Below are 19377 nucleotides of genomic sequence, written 5' to 3' on the forward strand. Positions count from 1 at the left end.
TATCCCAAACTTAAGGGTATGTGAAATGATGCAGTCTCAGCAGAGTCAGACACAGTCATAACAGAAGGCAGAGAAGAGAGCACAGAGGTGCATAGCCTTCTCTCATTTAGAGCTCCTGGTACATACGCTACACTAGAAAGTGTTAGCGTGAGGACAGGAGGAGACAGCCCATTTAACCCCACACAAAACATGTACTTCAAAAAAAAAAAAAAAAAAAAGTTCGCCCCAACTGTTTACGTTTTCCTGATGAAGACGATGGTCTGCCACCTCTCCCCAGTAAAACCCCAGTCTTTTACTTTAAGATGAAGCCAAAGACAACCTGCATCCAATAGATAGAGTATCTGCGCTCACCTCCCCCCCCCCCATTCTTTCTACAGAGGTTTCACAAGCACAATAAGGAGTTATTTAAATAATGGCTATATTCACTTTTTTGGATTTCATCCAGACATATGTTGGGAATAGTACATTTCTAAACAATGTATAATTTCGTCTCCAAAAAAAGATTAAGTGACACATATCAGGAACTTTAACAGGCTTAAGTTTAACTAAACAAGTTTAACAGATATTACTTTCCCTTGAAAATTCTCCAAGACTCTAACCTGTTGCTAAAAAAACAAATCTGTTTGAAATATGACAGATATTATATTTACTTATTTTGGATGGAATCACATTGTGTACACTCCAACTAATGTTTTTGTTTTGTTAGGCAATCCTGTACTTTGGAGGAATGGAGTATTACTTTCTCTTCAGGAAGTACTCCAGATGAAAAAAATGCATTCATGGGGCCAACAAAAAAGTTAAATGAATAAACCAAGTTGAATAATTCCCAGAAATATGTATGTGATGAAATATTCAAGGACAGACCCAATAAGACGACTTTCAGACCAAAACTTAACCTTCTTATGGAATCGTGGCTTTAGCATCAAATTCATATATCAAATGTCAGTTTGTTCAAGTACCATCACATCAGAAGACAGGCAGGAACATCCCCGCCCGCCCCCCCCCCCCAAAAGAAAGAGAAGTATAAATAAATATAGAAACTACAGAGCCTACAGATGTAAATGAAATCCTTTGTGAAATTCTTGTTCCCGCCCTTCTTAAACCTCACAAAAAGGATACCACTGAAGAATACCTGCCAGCAGTTGCAGCAGCTGCTGGCAGTTATGAAAACCACGTTCTATCTACCCACAAAAATGACCTTTTAAGTGATTCTGCTGAAAGCTAGCATTCTTACTGTTTTCCTCAAAAAGAAGGCAGTACAAGTAAATCAAACTGTTAGCAGAAACAACAGCATTAGAACCTAGTGTATAGCTTTGGGATTTTTACATAATGCAATAAAGAGTCAATTTCTATTTGGTAACCTATTTCTGGGAGCATTAAAACAGCCTATAAATATTTCCCTCTCCCTCCCCAAATGTCATACCTCTGTTTTAAAAGTCTAGATCTTAACAAGTTTCTTAATAATATAATTTTTAAAAAAGTGTAACAAGTTTCTCTTACTTGTAAGATATTTTCACATTTCTTGTGGTATGAACATAAGTTTCCTACCAGAAAAGTATTATTTTTCATTACTTATATCAGCACTGTTGTTCTATAGACGGATGTATCAGGAAGCTTTTTCTGAAATTATGTTCAAATTTTTTCCCCTTTAATTGTATTACTTTTTTCTTTTTAATTACAAAACTCCCAAATATAACACTAGCCTATATCATACATCTATTGCTCAATTTCTATCTGTAGCATATTGTTTAGTCTACATACAGAGCAGTTGTTTGGCTATTTAGGATTTTTCACTGGTTCTTTGATTATCTGGCTCGCAGTTATTGCTCAGAGCTGAACTTTCACCAATTTGTCAGTGGTCTTCCTGATCACACCTTAGTGAATGATCCTATCCCAGCTCTGTACCTCCCTCAGGTACGGGCAAGAGTTACACTGAGTATTTTTGCTGCTAAGCTTTTCACATACACCATCTCATTTCTATCTAGTAGGATACCACTATGTCTTTACGCTTTAGCTTTGAAAGTTCTCTTTTAAAAAAGACAGTGCTTTCAGATGAGGGTTCTTCCTATAATAGAAAGATAACAGTGAAAAATCAGATATGACAAGTCAAGGTGACTCAATCATTTTATAGTAACATTGCTTAAATATTGGCTCCAATAGGATAAAGAATTTATAAAACTTGCTTTTCATTTTAGTTCTTCAGATTATGATATTATGACATTATGATATAGTACTTTAAGCAAGTGAAATTAAAGAAGGGTGTTATTCTAGATTTTCCCAAAAATCTTTAGTTTTTTGAAATAGGAACTTCTTAACCCTGCAGAGCTTTGGCTAGGAGAAGGCTTGCACTAAGTGTTGTTATTGTAGGATTTCACTTGCACACTAATACTGATAGCAGCCTTGGGACAAAAATATCATTTCCCTGTGAAATTTAGCATCATTACAACAATTAAGGCACAGATAAGCTTAAGGAAAAGGAAGAAACAAAAACCAAAAACCCCACACAGTACATAGGCATTTTAATAACCACATGCTCACTGGTGAATCTCATAATTTTTAGTAAGATTCAATGCCCTATCACAAATAAATACTCCTGAGACCAACAGCTGTAATGAAAATTTGATGGGAATAGATATAATCTAAAGCACTCTGACATTGTTGCGTTTTTCTCAATCTAGTATATTCTTAATAAGGAAGTAGCTAGAGATGCCAGACCTTCACCACTGATCTAAACTGTGATGTCAGAGTGAATCACGTCAGCTTCTTGACGATCAGAGTACATAATTACTCTTGCAGTGTTTTACTCTATAATTTGCCTAGAAAGTTGAGATTAGGATACTTTCTCACATGTACACTATTCAGTTTAAATCCATTATCAAGTTGTCCTGAAAAGAAACAACAATTATGCAAAGTCACACCTATTCCAAATAAAGCAACGTTAACAATGATGAAACCAATATTGAAAAGAAAGTAAATTTCTGCTACAAATTATGCAAACTCCAGGTTTAAAGCAGGACCTTAATAGGATCGATTTACCTTTGTATTTCCTCTTGTTGGTTCGAAAGTACTGCCGTACCATGATTTTCAGGAATGGCTGCTTTCTTCTCTTCATATTCTCTCAGTTTCTCTTTCAACATTATGATCTTAAACAAAAAAGTACCTTTCAGTTGTATTATATATTTGGCTTTTGTCAACTTGTTTTTAAACCATCATTCTGTGCTTAAAAATACAAAATACACTTTTTTCTTTCAAGACTATACAGGAATATTAGAACACTTGTCTTAGGAGTTCAATCCCATGAAGACTTTTTTGTTTTCTAACTTACAACAAAAAAATATTGACATACCTCTTTCTTTTGTTCATTGCAAATTTTAACATACTGGCTTATGTGGCTGTCCAAACTAACAACATTGCTCTTCAACTGTTAAAGAATAGAAAGAAGTTAAAATTTAAAAAGATTCCTTCACTTTTCCCTGCATAATATTTACACTACATGTAAGTAATGCATAATTATGTGTACTGTATTATGAGAAAGGAGATGAATATATTGCTGACTTGCACAAAACTATGGTTCTCTTAGCTTCTGTAGTAATCTACTGTTCATCTAATTTCTCTCAAAAGCACAATAAAAAGTGATAACATTTATACACACAAGCAAGTTTTACATTTATTTGAACTAACTTTATCATTTAAAGTAAGCCTTGTGGATCTTTTTATAAAAATAATCTTTAATCAAAGAAACAGTCAACTCCACATTATGCAAAGGAAATAGGATGCTGAAATAGACAAGATTATGAAAAACAGAATCTGAATACTGGAGAGCAGAAGACAGGACACCCAGCAGCTTTTCAGTCATCAATATAAACAAGCTTACTAGCTCCAGCCGAATTCTACCTGTAACTAACCTAGTCCGGCTTTTGTACAACTGCTCAGATGTTTGTGACATACTTCCCAATTCTCCATCTGGGAATATTAAGATACTGAAGCTGACTGAATTATATGAGCTAAGAGATTATTAGTTCAAAACTTGAGGCTCACAGAAACAAACTCTTCCAAACTGCCGGCTAGCCTTTTAAGGCATAGTCCCAGTAATACTCCTTCTTTGATGAAATATTAGTAATATTATATATTAAGATGAAAGAAATTTTAATTAAAAAAAAGAAAGAACTCATTCTCTTAGTACTATAATAGCATACTTTGATAAAACATTAGCAAATACCAGAATACTCACAGAAGACTTAATATCCTTTGCTCGGTTTGCATACTTAAGAGTATTGTATGTATCATCGTAGAACTTAGAAGATGGACTAACGGCAGCTATCATTATTGTTCGGCAATTTCCTCCAAGAGAATCTTTCAGTAAACGAGTAAGCTTGCTGTTTCGATAAGGAATATGCTGTTTCTTGCTCTAGAAAGAGTTATATGTATTTTTTTTGATTACGTAAATGTATTTTAAATACTGACCTGCTTAAAATATCTGCTTAGCATTTGAACAATACCACAAAACATAACAGCCTTAGAACTCTTCATTTATGTAAGTAATATTCCTCAAAATTACATACATCTCAAACTGTGTCCTCTATAAAATCTCTTAGAACTGTTTTATACATTTATAACACACACGTTGGCCAAGTTATTGTTCAAAGCCTGGGTATTTAACAACTATTTTTGTTATGTGTGCAACCAACAGAAAAAAAAACTACATGAAATTATTCTCAGTTCATAGAATCATAAAAGAATTGAGGTTGGAAGGGATTCTGGAGATAGGCTAGTCGACCCCCCTCACCCCCCCCCCCCCCCCCGGCTCAAAGCAGGATCAGCTAGAATAGGCTACCCAGAACTGTGTCCCGTTGGGTTTTCAGTATCTCCAAGGATGGAGACTCCACCACATCTCTGGGCAGCCCAACACCTGCTTTGTAAAGTTTTTTTCAATTCCATCTATAGAATCTCCATCTCACAAGACAGAGGCCATTAAAACACAAATCCTACACCAAATAAGTCAACAGGAAAAAACTTACGTACAGATTCCAAATTCTCCCTCCCTTCCCAACTAGACAGTGGTGACTGTGTACCTTTTTTTGGCATGAGGAAGGAAAATTTAAAGCTCTGATCATTTTCCCCTTGCATATTTGAAGGTGGAACCCAATAACCAACCAAAAGGACAAAAAGGGTGTAGCTGGAGGCAACAGTCACATAGGAACTTGACTCTGGCAAAGTTCAGAATGTTTTGTCATCTTCTTACACAATTGTTCCCACTCCTTCCCTTCAGCTAGCATCAAGGGTTTGCATAGCCATGCATAGCCATGCAGTGAGCCAAATCAGTGGACTAATTCACTACTGCTGCAACACCATCCCCACCACAACCACGAAACACACACAGAACACACAAAAATCACTCTGAAAACAATGAGGAAAACACTCACACAAGAAACATTCTCCCCCTGCTCCCCCCCCTCCCCAAATTATTTGTCACAGAGACCATTTGCCCTGATTTGATTCTTCACATGGCTACATGAAAGCTAGCCAATGCTAGCATGGAGGTGAAAATAAGTAGTTGAAGGCAAGAAGAGGGTAGGATCACCCCTTTGACTCGATTCAAGCAACTGTACAACCAGTCTAAAGGGGAGGCGGTATTGCAAGTGAGCTGATTTAACAGTTCACTATTGCTGACGGAGACATCCTACTCTGCTCTTCATGTCCCTTACCATCAGTCCTCACATTTATGTGATCTGGCAGACAACGCATCAAGAAAGTTCTCATGAAACCTCTCCATAAACTTGCAAGTCTCTGTACACAAAGCCAAGTCATATCCCTGGGAGCTATTTCAGGTTAGAGGAAAAAAAGCTTTCCTGTTCATTCACCTAAGAAAATACTTACGGAACAGAAAATATGGGGGGGGGGGGGGGGGGGGGCACAGAGGCAGGGGTTTTCTTGGTTTTTGTTCGTTTGTTTGTTTTTTAGTAAGATTTCTGTAACATTCTCTAGAGAGCCCAGGTGTTTTCTTCCCCCTCCTCAGGCACTAATACACCCAGGTATTACTAAAGTTTTATTTTACATAAATCCATACTCTGATGCTTGTTTTCCTGGCCTATAAGACAACAATGGGCAGCAACTGGAACCAATAAGAAAAATATTTTAGCATCCACTTTAAGTATATTCATTTTAATTCAGCTGAGATATCTTTAAGCCTGCCTTGATATATTTTACTGGATTCCTTAATTTTTGGTACTAAACATTCATAAAACACATGAAACAGCTCACCTACTTTGCTTTTCTTTGTATTGCTTTTCTTCAGCAGATTTCAAAATAAAGACCCGCCTACATCCCAGATCCTGTCCAACAAAATACTAAAATAGGGCCAATGTTTAAAGAATTATCATTATTTGTTGAATAAAGAAAATTCTTTGGAAAGAACAAAGGAAAAAGAAAGGTTCAATCTAGCTTGTTAGGAAGCTAGTTTATAGGCAGAATAAGCTATAAGGGACAAGAACACGAAAAGAACACAGGCATTATCTAGAAAACTGAAGGAGAAAAATCATGGCTGTCCTGACTAACAAAGGAAAAAGCACAAAGTAAAGATCATAAATGAGATTTAATGATGAGACAAGTTTGGACATGATACAAGGGTAAGATGACAACACTGGAAAGAAGAATATACCTTAGCAGACAGGTGAGAACATTAGCAGTAATATTGAAATATACTTTAGGGAACCAATCTCGACTTGAAAAGGACAAGGAGAAGTAGCTTGCAGTAATTAAGTATTTAAAAAGACAAAAATGAATTAACTGCAGGAGAAACAGGAAAGCAACTATGCCTATGTAACTGGCATATTTCTTTTATTTGTGTAAGCCTCTTGTTGGAAGTATTTGTCACTTTTTTTTAAACACACATTTCAGATCTGCAGTTCTCTCACGCTATTGAGAGTGCAATGCAAGATGAGTCAGATTAAGTTTATAGACCTTATCCTGAACAAGAAAGGAGAAGGAAAAAAACCCTCTCCAAAATACTTCCGAGAATCATATGTGGCTTTTTTCCTTTTGATCAGAAAAATGCTTTCTGTTATCTCAACGGAGAGCAATCACCTCTACCCAAAACAAAGCTCCCCTCCAACAAATAAGAAAATGAACAAATGAATAAAGCTGGTTGGAAAATTATACATTAACTTATATGATCATGTAAAACACCTGGTTTATGTAACATAGACATCAAGTATTAAGGAGTAAGAAACAAGTTGAACAAGATGGCTTCTAAGGGCAAAGAGCTCTTTTATTTCATTGCCAATAACCAGGCGAGAAATTGTATGAAAGAAACACAATGGCAAACTTTATGAATGCAGCAGAAAAGTTCAATTCTAGATTAGAGTTTTGGTCTAGATGAACGGACTATTTCATCCCAAACAGTTCTAGAATACTTACCATAGTTTTGAAGTACAGTACGTTGTGTAATTTACATTATTATTCCATACTTCAAAGGACAACCAAAAACTTGCTTATAAGCCCATGAAGATTTGAAAATAGTCTCTTGCACATGCTTATTCCTGTGTTCTGATTTTACTTTCTCATGTGTGCCAATAAATGCAATCAACATACTAGACAGTGACTTAAACCTCAGTTTCTGTTTTTCCTCCCACTCCTTAAGTTCTGCATAGCAGCTGTCCTGCTCAGAGCAGTCGCTTGATTCCACAGCAGGGAAAGTCAAAATTCCTGACCCTTCACACTACCTACCAAAAAGCATTATATGGCTGAGAGTCATAAGAAAAGGAGGAATTCGAAGCACAAGTCACAAGTAGGACAAAATGATACCTTCTTCTCCCCCATCCTGGGTTTTTACAATTCAGCTACAGGATGGGACCAGATCAAACTGACAAAGCTCTGGACCCGCAGCAACCCAAGACAGACAGGCAAGAAGAGATTGCTAAATCCACTTTCCTTCTTCTGCACACCAGTTCTGTTCCTTTAAATATATTTATGTGATCAGAATATATCAAAATACATCAACCTCATGAGTTTCATTAGAGAGTATTTTGGAAACCATAAACACACCCAAAAGAACAACAAAAACAGCAAATAAAACCCAGCTATGAAAAGGATGATGCTACGTCCTTCCTATTATAATGTGCCTGATTGAGAAATTTCAGTTTAAAAAACATAGGTGTAGTTTAGAAATACTTTAGTGTCATAATGGAATACAAAGCTCAGAGGTTAGCACACTAAGGGTTGCACTGAATAGCAGTGGAATTCTGCTATGGTACAAGCTACATGCTGTGCTTCACAAATTTAAAGCAGATTAACAAAAGTAAAGTTATGTCTCTTAATCATGGGTTATGAAAGTAAACAGGTCCTCAGTTGTGCTCCACAGTTCCATCATCCTAATAAAAATATTTCTGTAATCCACAGATCACATAGATGCAAGCCCCTCTTCTGAAAGACTGCTTCCAGAGATGAGCTTTCTATTTCTTTCTAGAATCAAAAGAAAGATTGTTGAATAAAGGAGTGCCATGAATCTGAACAACTGTCAGATTTGCGATTCATAAGAAACAATAAAACCCCCACAGAAATGAATTCACCAAATCCTCAAATACTAGAAGGTACTCAGTGAAACTAGGGGGAGATCAGATTACAAGGAAGTAGTTCTTTACACAGTAGCTAGAGAACTTCTGGAGCTTGTTGCCACAGCAAGTTGCAAGAGGCAGACAGTGGAAGCAAGTTCAAAAACAGATTAAACAATATCTTCTCTGACCAGCCCATACATGGATACTGAAACAACTAGGTGGGAATGTACCTTCTAACATCCCTAACACAAGAATTTCAGATGTCAGGGAGAATACAAGGTGAACAGGCCACAGAAAGTGACCAGGTTTGCGAGCTCTAACTTTATTATTGACACTGTCAGAAATAGAAAATTGGGTTTGGCAGACATTGATCTGACCCAATAGGACATTTTAAAGTGTTCTTAAAATGCCAAAAGAATAAATCTGTTCTTTGCAAAACCAGGAAACATCAGACATTATCTAACAGTGTAAATTCTGGATAGGCATTGTTTTCTCCTACAAAATCCTCCTCCCTTAAGATTAGAGGCAACACGGCTTCTGACATCTTTGTCTTCAGTAGGCAATTTATTTATGCAACCCTCTCCAAATATACTTGATTTTGGAAAAAGGGGTGGGGGGTGTGGGGGAAGCAGTTATGTTCATCTTTGATATTATCCTGAGATAGCTGTACACTATTTTTGAGAACCATTTCTCAAGAAGATTCTTTCATTCAGCTATCCTAGAGAAAATGGTGGCAACCCATAAGGGAAAGCAACAATGTGAAAAATATAAACAAAGTAATCCCCCTTATTCAAGGGGAGCTCTCCTGGACTTCAGGCTTTAACATGGCTATATTTCAGAAGGGAATAGATAGGCAATATCTACCCCACCTTTACCTAAAAGATGCTTAATATTATTTAAACAAAGTAGTAAACAGAGAATTTCTCCAGACAAGATAATAAAATATTGAATTAACTATCTACAGCACTACAGGCAGAAACTGTAGTAGGACATCAACTCCCCCTGCCAGCTGCAGACAGAATGCCCTCTCTCACTCTGTAGGCACCAAGGAGAGCCTACAAGGAATACTATATGAAGAACATGATTTTCAATTAGATATCATAGCCTAATTTTAGTTATTGTAGCAAGTGGAAAAAAAAATGTATACTTTTAATAGATAACTGAAACATTAAGAAATACTTTTAATTCTGAGACAGTCCTTTTATCTATCTGGAGGAGACAGTCTAAGATGAGGGGCAGAGTACATATAACTGGAGGGCAAAACCTTTCTAATCATAACCATATGTATGGTTTATGTATGGTATATGTATGGCTTATGGATTGCAAGACAAAAACAAAACTTACTCACCTCTATGAGTACTCCGTAACAGGCAGATGCCAAAGCATTTAAAAGTGTTTAAAGCCTCAGCATTTTTTTCCTGAGTGTAAATAACCAAAACTGGGACACTTTCCTCCAATATTTTTTTTACACAAAAGAACTACCTATAGTTCAGCTAAGTAACCTTTGACTTAAAGGAGTCAGAGAGATGCTGGCTGGGAGACCAATATCATCAGAGATAAAGTACATAAGGATCCTCATAAAATGTTTCTACTGCAAGTGCAAATTACTTTCAGCACCTGTGCTAATGTAGCAAAAGTTAAAGTACATCAGGTGATTCAGCAACTGAAAACTTCAACCTGCAACTTTCACAATCAAAGTCTACAGAGACTTTGTATTTTTAAAAAGAGAAAACCTGATATGTAAACATTTTCTAATATATTCTATAAGAATATCTTAGGAATACATTCTGAAGATAAAGTAAGAGTCAAAAGATTTAAGAAATGGTGCCACATTTGATATTTACTCTTTAAAAAATTGTTTTTTAAACAATTAGAAAGTGGAGACCTTATGGGAAAACAGTACATACCTTTGGATCTGCCAAGGCATTAATGACATTTCCGAGGGCTAGCAGAGAGCGGTTAATATTTGTTCCTTCTCTAAAACGAGCCCCCTTGGCATTTGTAGCGCTGGCGCGTTCAGATCCTGCCAGGTCAATAAGGGACATCTTGGCGATGCGAACGTTTTGACTAATACTCGCTGTTTTATCTTGCTGCCTTAAATAAATCTGCAAGCACAAAAAAAGGAAAAAGAATTAAAGAGTAACCACTAACCAATCTCTTGTTATTATAAGCAGTAAATTAATCTTACAGTATCAAGTGTTTTCAGAGATGCTTATTATCCCCTTTTGGGGATCCAAGCTAAACCTTTCAATGCATAGCTAACAACAAAAGGGAGGATGGCCGAAGGATATATGTGAGAGTCATTTGACACTTACCTCCAATTCATCTGGCATTAACTTGGGGGAGGGGGCAGGAAGCATACATCATGCTACTATGTTTTCAAGTTTAAAAGGTTTTTTTTTTTTTTTTTTAAAGGTATCATTAACAGTATGCCATAAAAATATATATAAGATAGTCATAGGAAAAGGCTGGACTTTCAGCAAGTGACTCATCCACCATTAATGCAGTACAATACTCATTTACTCCTGTGAAATTGCATGCTATGCCAGAGTCCTCTAAAGAGCAGAGACTCCTGTAGCTGTTTGTTTCCTGCTCATCCCTTCTTTCCTGTAGTTTTCAAGGTACAGGAGATACAGGAGGAACAAAATGCTTTTGTTTCCTTTTGCTAGTGAAGGTGTCCTTACCCACGTTTCTGACAAAGTGGGCAGCGCATAATCATAGAGTCAATAATAAGAATTAGTTATCCTTACTTTTACTTAACATTTACTTTTCCAACACTGTCTATACATTTCCGCTTTTCTGTTGAGTACCTTGCCACTTGCAAGGCTAAGTGTTTCTGACAGAGAATTAAGAAAGAGTTGTCGTACTAGTATATCTCACCAGTTCTGTATCTTTATGGCTATGAGAAAAGTCTTCACAGCAATGCTTAATACACACAGCAAATGCTTAATTTGACAAGTATTGTGACTGAAGCCAATTAATGAAAATAGGAGCCTTATGACATACCAAGAAAGGCTTCTCTATCAAATGAGCCAGAAAGTCCTGTTACACTATTTCTAGTGCAGCCAGTATACCAAGATATGGAAAAAAACATTTGTTCCCTGTGTTTGTCTTTGTAAAGGAGCTATCTCAAGTTAGGAGTACTCTACCAGAACCCAGTAACTACCATTACTATAGTAAGGAAAGCTGGTGTGACAGCCAGACTATACTGTATGATCCAAGCATCTATAAAAAGTTCAAAAGATACAGGAAGTGTCCCAAAGGAGAATCTTTTCTATTTCTTTGTCCATCAGCAGAACACTTAACAGAACAGCGTGGCAATTCAGAATTTTACTTTCAAATGAAGTAATTACCTGACCTATATAGAGACTTCAAACCTAAGACAGACGGTACAATAACGCAAAACTTGCATCTCTAAAATCAGCTAAAAACGTCCTGGGCCAAGACTTTGCTACTGCCCGAGTCAGTTCCAGAACATGTCCTACACTGATAGGGCTAACAACAAAAAACAAAACCAACCTAAAGATAACTGATGTCTACAAATAAGAGCCACCTTTAGAATGAGAGAAAAATGGTGGAAAAAAAGACCCCCCCCCCCCCCCCCCCCAAACAACACAAACAAAACAACCCACAAAGAGGGAAGCAAAGAACCAACACAGCAGTACGGATATCCATTCATTTATATCTGTGGAACCAAAGAGGCAGTAAGGGATAAGTAGCCAAGACATGCTTCTTGTACCCATGACCCCACTTTTCCAAACTGCATGGTTGCAAATTTGCTTAGTTTAAACTATTTTAACTGTTAAAATGTCAGCAGACACTGAAGTCTTATACCCACTGGTATTCAGAGAGTATCATTCATATTGGTGCAGTATTATCTAATAATAGCAAATAAATACAAGAATATCATGAGCAGCGGTGGAAGTCTTAGAGCCCAACATACCTGACCCTGGAGACAAGTGCATCAAGGGCATATGTATTTAGGTCATATCACAGTTTCACATTACTTAGACATGCTGCTACTAAGTCATGTCATTCCTCATAACAAGTCAATTCGTGTCCTCCAAAATAATAGTAACAATAAAAAATTAACACACTAATACTCATTAAATTCCGAACTCTCCACCCATCTGTTAAACTTCCAGTTGCTAACTAGACTGGGTTTAATGAATTGCAAGTGAATTCTACTTAAATGCCATGTGTAAATTCAATATTTATAGTATGCATTTATTTACATATACTTTCTTATAAATAACAATCTCTTCTCCCTCCCAAATAAGTAAAACAGTGAAAACAGCTTAAAAAACATTCTCCATTAAATGAAGTTATTATTCAAAGGCTGCACTGGCTTATTTTTTCCATTGACAACACATATTAGTAGATATTTATATAGGACATACAGTCGAGATATACAATCTACTTTCTTTTCTGACAGAAGTAATCATGACTTTTAGTGATAATTTATGCACTTAACAGAAAAGCACATTTAAGAGAAAGCAAGTAAATATCTCGATTGACAGACTATCTCAAAAGACAAAATAAATCCCAAAACAGTCAGGAATTTCTCATTACAAGGACTAAATGGATTAGGAATATTGCAGAGAATGCCAAAGAAAGTTTTGGCTAACTACAGTAGTCTGCTGACATCATCTTCAAACAGAATCAATCTGACAGAGTGAATTAACTATGTATTAGGACAGACTACTGAGTACAAAGCAGAACATGTTTCTTTGAGCTGTGACGTGCCAAAATCTCATCTTTATGCTGAAAGGTCTTCATGAGGAAGTTATAGTATCAAGGCATCTGTCCATGATTATCAAATTCAGCCAAACATGCCATTTAACTGACTGCAACTGCATATTAAGACTGGCTAAGAGACGGACAGTGCACCTTATGCAACCAGTGCTGCTCTGCTGGGCACTACTACTACACTGGCACAGAGAAACAAAGAAAGAACCCCAGAGAGGTTAGTCCAGAAAGGATGAAATTGTTTGCGTTGTCAGTTATTACAAGCTCAAATAGAAAAATAACCAGCTTTAGGATTGTATATTTAACAGTAGTGGTGTCACTTAATTGGGCAAACTTGTATCTGTGGAACGAAAAAAAAAATTCAAGGCTTTATGTATAACCAAGTTGCATAAGCATATCCTTCTTTCTGCTTTTTTAAAGTCAGACACTTAGTTTAATAGTATTTTACAAACATTCAAAGGATTGTTATTTCTACTTTATAATATATTAGCCATTCGAAGAATCAAACCAGTTTGAAGTATGTGTGTTTATATATAAGAACTAGATCTGTTCCTTTGAGTACATAATCTAAAGGGCATTTACCAAACCAGACAAACATACCAGCTTTGTTTAGGTCAATGCATTGCAAATAAGCTGCATCCTGAATATACATTATATATACACACACAAGATATTTGCTATTCATATGATATTTCAATACAACAATCTTCAGTTTTCTGTTTTTACTTACATCACTAAAAAGAAAGCAATTCTTTCACCTGTAAGCATTCATATGTGGTTCATTTTTGCTCCCTGTAAGCTGGGGGTAGTTTAAAATGATGAATTAAATCATATTTAGGACTTTTTAATTTAAAAATATACTAATGGAATATTTGGTGATACATTCAAATAAAATTGCAGTAAAATACAAAGACACTAATTTTGTCAGTCTATTTCATCTGGTGATTAAGCAGTTTTTGCTAATAAGTAAATATATCTACACTAAGATCAATTTGCAAGAATAAATGTAATATAGGTTGAAGATGATAAACTCTCCAGCATCCCTATTCACATGATTGCCTTGGTAAAGATATTATTAGACAACAATATCTGCCTAATTTAATTATTTGTCACTTTCATAAACAAAATCAAAAGACTGCCAAGCTTGCCAGATAAAGCAATCCAGAGCTTTCCGCTGCCAAGTAAAGGTGAGGGAGATAAGGTAAGACAGTCCAGCTAGTGAACTGTGTGGATTTCTGTTTCTCCCTTTATTGTGCTGATCTCATTCTGTGCCACTGCACCACTGCTTTGCATCTTATTAAAAGATGGCACGCACACACACACACACACACACAAACAACAATGCAGCTCTCAAACTGAACAACTTTGTGCGAGTCTTTGCCTCAAACGTCCAACCATGATGCTATGTAACAGCTGATATAGATCAGGACAAGATTGCAGAGGAAGGGGGGGAAAAAAAAAAGAAAAAAGGAATTTTCAAATAGAAGTCTGAGGTAAATAAGACAACACAAAAGCTTTTAGGGTGGGAATGATTTTTGCTCCCTTGTATGTTTTTTTTAGAATATATAGAAAATCTATTGTCCATTATTGATCTTTTTTCTAAATATTGACAGTAAAGCTATAAAATGCTAACTTTATAGCTACTTACATTACTGTCATCTATGCTGAAATACCAGCTTTGGATAGAGTTACTAAGCATTGCCCATGTCTGTAGATAGAGTTAAAAACTGTCGAACAAATAATAATAGAGCTGTAATGCAAGGACCAGAGTTCAATTCTTTTTTTTAATTTTTTTTTTAAAATATTTTGCGATTCAGAATAGCGACATATAAATGAAAACATACAAAGAATAGTGTGCTTTGCAATGTGTACTAGCAAATGGCTTATGAAATTTTAGCTAACAGGACCTATTTTTAATTTTTTTTATATCACGGGCTGTATTTAAGAGGAGTCAGAAGGATACAGTGATGGTTTGCAAACAGCAATAATCTCTGGAGAAGTCTCAAATCTCAGCAGACTTTTATAATGCATGCAAACTCTGGTCATGCTCAGATATTTTGAAATCATTTAAGCATGAAAATCGGCACTAACCAGAATAAGCATGATGGGAAAGTACCACTTGAGATACTCAACTTATACCTGGATGTGTAATTGCACCCCATAAAACATTTTTCCTAGAAAAATGGTGAACAAGATATCAAAAAGTAGAAGGAATAAAGAAGTGAATGATCTGTTAAAAAAAAAAAGTAACATACAAGGAATATTTCAATTTATGGAAGCATATTCAAAGCTCAAAATTACAATTTTGCAGAACAAGATCTTTCTTCTAAGGAATATTAGCTTGCACTGGAAAAAAAAAAGCTAGAAAAGCTGGAAAGCTTTTTGTTGATTTCGCTTTGTCAAGTATGATCACTATGAACATTTACACAGTTACGAAGGATGAGAAGTCAAAAAAGAACAATCATTTATCTCCTCCCATCCAAATAAAATTAGACACAGTTAAAAAACAAAAACAAAACACCCACCCACCCTTTCATTGTATCCAAGATTAGACAACAACTAACATCCAAAAAAATGACCACCATATTTGCTATATCATTTTACCTGAAAGACAGCATGGGATCGAGAAGAGGAGGCATTTATATCTGTAGGATGTTGCGTTCGATTTTTATTTCCATAATCCAACATTTGAAGGATTTCCTCTGCAGATTTAGGCTTCATGTGTAGAGCAGGGGGGGGAAATTTATCTTAAGTTTTCATTAAACATAGCAGATTTCATACTGATTCCAAAAATATATAAGGGAGAATTAAAAAAAGTTTACATTCTACAAAGGTTCCCCACAGTTCAAGAAAGTCTTAATTACGGATGCATTAATTAATCTTTCTTGTACTAATGCATTAAATATACTATTCCCCCCCCACTCCCCACAAGACCTGGGTTTTGGGAAGCATTGTGTCCAAAGAGTGAACCAAACTGATGAGACTGTTGGTTGTAAAATCATTATCCCATGCCCGCAAAAGTTGGAAGCCACATAGCATATAACATGCACAAAGAAGCTGCAAGAAAGAGAAAGTCAGGTCTGTGAAAGTTGATTTCTGGATTGGAAAACTGAATTCTTTCACCAGTTGTGCCACAGAACTGCTGTGCTGAGCTGGAAAATTCACTGAAAATGAAACTTTTCAGATGTGCTTATTTTAAAAAAGTTACAAATAAAAAAATTGAGATGCAGTTAAGAGATCTGCAAAGGTGCTGAACACTCATAGTGGCACTGAAGGCAGAAAATTTCTTAAGAAGTGCTAAGATGTATTAGTCAAAAGCTAATCATCCACAACCTGAAGACAAGCATCACATCAATGGTACCCTTTCGACAGTAAGGACTGGATGCTTTTATAAACACGCGTATTTGAATAGCAGGAGTTTTTCTACAACCTGCTTCTGAATAATGAATTCATTAGATTTGCAAGTTACTTAGATACTGGTGATTATTGCCACAAAAAAGCCCACTAGGAAATTATTATTTAGTATCCAGCTTCCACAGATGTATGAGAATTTCATCACTTTCTCAAATGTGTTGGAGGCTTACTAAGTTTCAAGATCTGTTTACATACCTGGTGCAATGTTAGCCCTTGAACTACTACCCCTTTCTGGGCATCTTCACGAACAGCCAGAGGTCCTGAGTTTACCAGCAGATCACGAATCTGTTCATTGTAGACCTTGAGAAAGCAAATCAATCTTTTAAGAAAAATATCTTACTTCACTTGACAGGATTAAGCCTAACCAAATAGAAATCATTATGCTTTTTTTTTTCATACTTATTTAAGATAAAGTAACAAATTAATTCTGTATAATTTTTGCCAAACAGCTTTCCTTCACTGAACTTGAGACAAATATTCAATGTATTCACTGTGCATGTTTTTGAGCCATTGAAATGGCAGTCAGTCTTTCTAGTAAATAAAAATTGAATAATTTTTGGAGCAAGTGTGAATATATAGCATTTATATTCCCCTACTAGACTTCATAATACATAGTACAGCAAGATTTCTTAATCCAAATACACTTCGGCTAATATTCTTAATTACCATATTTCATTTCTGGGCCTGTGGAAGCACTTGAAATAGCATGTGGCAAAACATACCTTTTCCTCCTCTCTCTTCCCCTCCACTGTCAAATAACAACTACTTCCACTATGACTTCATAGGAGCTAGAAGTTAACCATAACTTAATTTTGCTGCTTCTGCATGACAGCAACACAGCTGGCACGCCAAAGCAGGACTTTGATGCAAAAAGATAAAGGAAAAAGAGAGAGGCTGACAGCAAAGAATGAAAGGAATATTTGTAGACCACTAGCCATTGGCATAGCAGTTCTAATCGTTTTGTTTGTCAAATCTAAAATACAGTTGCACTAATCTAAAAGCTTTGAAAATTAATATAATTAAAAAGGAAACAGATATAGAGTGGTGGGATTTCACAATATTTACAAGACTTTATTGCTAAGTCCTGAAACACATGCCTGAAAGGATATTTCCATGTACACATTAACAGATATTCAAAGGGATGTAACTGATCAGCAAAACATGAGCATTTAATAAAAAAATATTAGAAGAGATTGTCCTTTTCGAGCAGCCTGTTCTATGATACTAACAGGTGTCTCTAAATAACATAAAATTTGCACAGCACAGTTCTGTTCCATTCCTTTCAAGAACTCGTTTTGTCAAGTCCCAGAATGGCTGACTAGGAGAAAAAAAAAAAAAAAAGAAAAGAAAAAGAAAACCCCCAAAACTAGTCTCTGTTCATAAGAATACGCTTTATTGAAAATAACACACTAAATGCAGGAACCAGCTTACCTCTAAATAAGAAACAGCAACATTACATATTTTATCTTCTTTTATTTGATCCATGCAATTATAAAGTGCCATCATGGTTAAATACATCACTCCAGGATCTTGAGGGGAGCCTAGCATTGTATGAGTCTTTCCAGCTCCTGTTGCACCATAGGCGAGCACTGAGTTTTCATTAAAAAACAAGAACATATGCTATTATACCAGTAAGACAATCAGGAATACAAAATTCAAATGGACATTCACATACCTCTATCATATTGCATAGCTGTTTCATAAGCTGATCAAGTTTCTTAGACTTTTCCCTTTAGTATCATAATCAGAAAGCTATTTCAGAGTCACATTTATGCTCAGATTTCCAGTTTAAAACTCATTCACGGTCAATTTACATGAAAAAATATTGTTTCTTTACTCTCATAACCCTAAGCAATCGATCTGTTGCAGGCAGATATCACATTTCTGCACAACGTTCTATTTGCTAATTAAAAAGACAAGCTCTCAAAGAGAGAAGTTCATAAAATACGTTACCACACTCAGTGAAAAGCCACTTCTGGTTGAATAACTTTCTTGAGTACTTGGGTCAACTATACATTGTATTTCTGATAAAATTATAAAGCATATCACAACCTTAGCATGAACTCATTTTCAAAATGGAGTATAGCTATCCCATTTTCTATAGGATATAACAAAAAAGTCAGCCTCCCATTTCTATAAAATTAAAACAAGATGTTATATTTAAACATCAATCTTTTTAAAGGCATCTGGATATAATAGTAGAAACTTCCAAGAATTTAGTGAGGTTTTTAATGAATTGAAGGAGACAAATAGAAAAAAGTTACCTGTGCAATTATATCCATTTAAGAAGCCATCAAGTACGCTTTTGGTAGTATGTTCAAAAACTTCCAACTGAGATGAACTTTCAGCAAAAACTGCATCAAACACAAACTTAAGATCTTTCTTTTTTCTTTTATTGATATCCCTATGGGCTAGTCTCTTCCCATGAAAGAAGCTAACTTCTTCCTCCTTTGGATCAAAGACCAATATATGCTGGTCTACAACATGAACCACTTTGCTAAAGTTGCCATCTTTTTCCTTTTGAGACTCTGGACGGACACGGACCACCACTTTCACATGACTACAGACATCCTCTTCTTTAGCAGCAGACATAACGATAGTCCTGTTCTCCCCCTTTTTGCTTCCAAGAACTTCTCAGATCACACAGCTGAAACTTTTCTGC

The 19377-nt window shown here is 35.8% G+C and overlaps 1 protein-coding gene across 1 annotated transcript in view; it reads right to left on the bottom strand.

Annotated features, from left to right (window-relative positions):
• KIF18A (kinesin family member 18A) overlaps positions 1–19377 on the bottom strand; it is a 46521-nt gene that overhangs the window by 26027 nt on the left and 1117 nt on the right. Inside the window, exons 2-9 of the mRNA XM_026121785.2 lie at positions 18980–19373; positions 18147–18304; positions 16911–17015; positions 15906–16016; positions 10460–10657; positions 4232–4408; positions 3347–3421; positions 3037–3143 (exon numbers count right to left, since the gene is read on the bottom strand). Of these exons, the coding sequence (XP_025977570.1) occupies positions 3037–3143; positions 3347–3421; positions 4232–4408; positions 10460–10657; positions 15906–16016; positions 16911–17015; positions 18147–18304; positions 18980–19307 (1259 nt within the window). The 5' untranslated portion in view covers positions 19308–19373. The remainder of the gene's footprint in view (positions 1–3036; positions 3144–3346; positions 3422–4231; positions 4409–10459; positions 10658–15905; positions 16017–16910; positions 17016–18146; positions 18305–18979; positions 19374–19377) is intronic.

This window comes from Dromaius novaehollandiae, chromosome 5 (genome assembly GCF_036370855.1).
Source record: "Dromaius novaehollandiae isolate bDroNov1 chromosome 5, bDroNov1.hap1, whole genome shotgun sequence".
Taxonomy (NCBI): Eukaryota; Metazoa; Chordata; class Aves; order Casuariiformes; family Dromaiidae; genus Dromaius; species Dromaius novaehollandiae.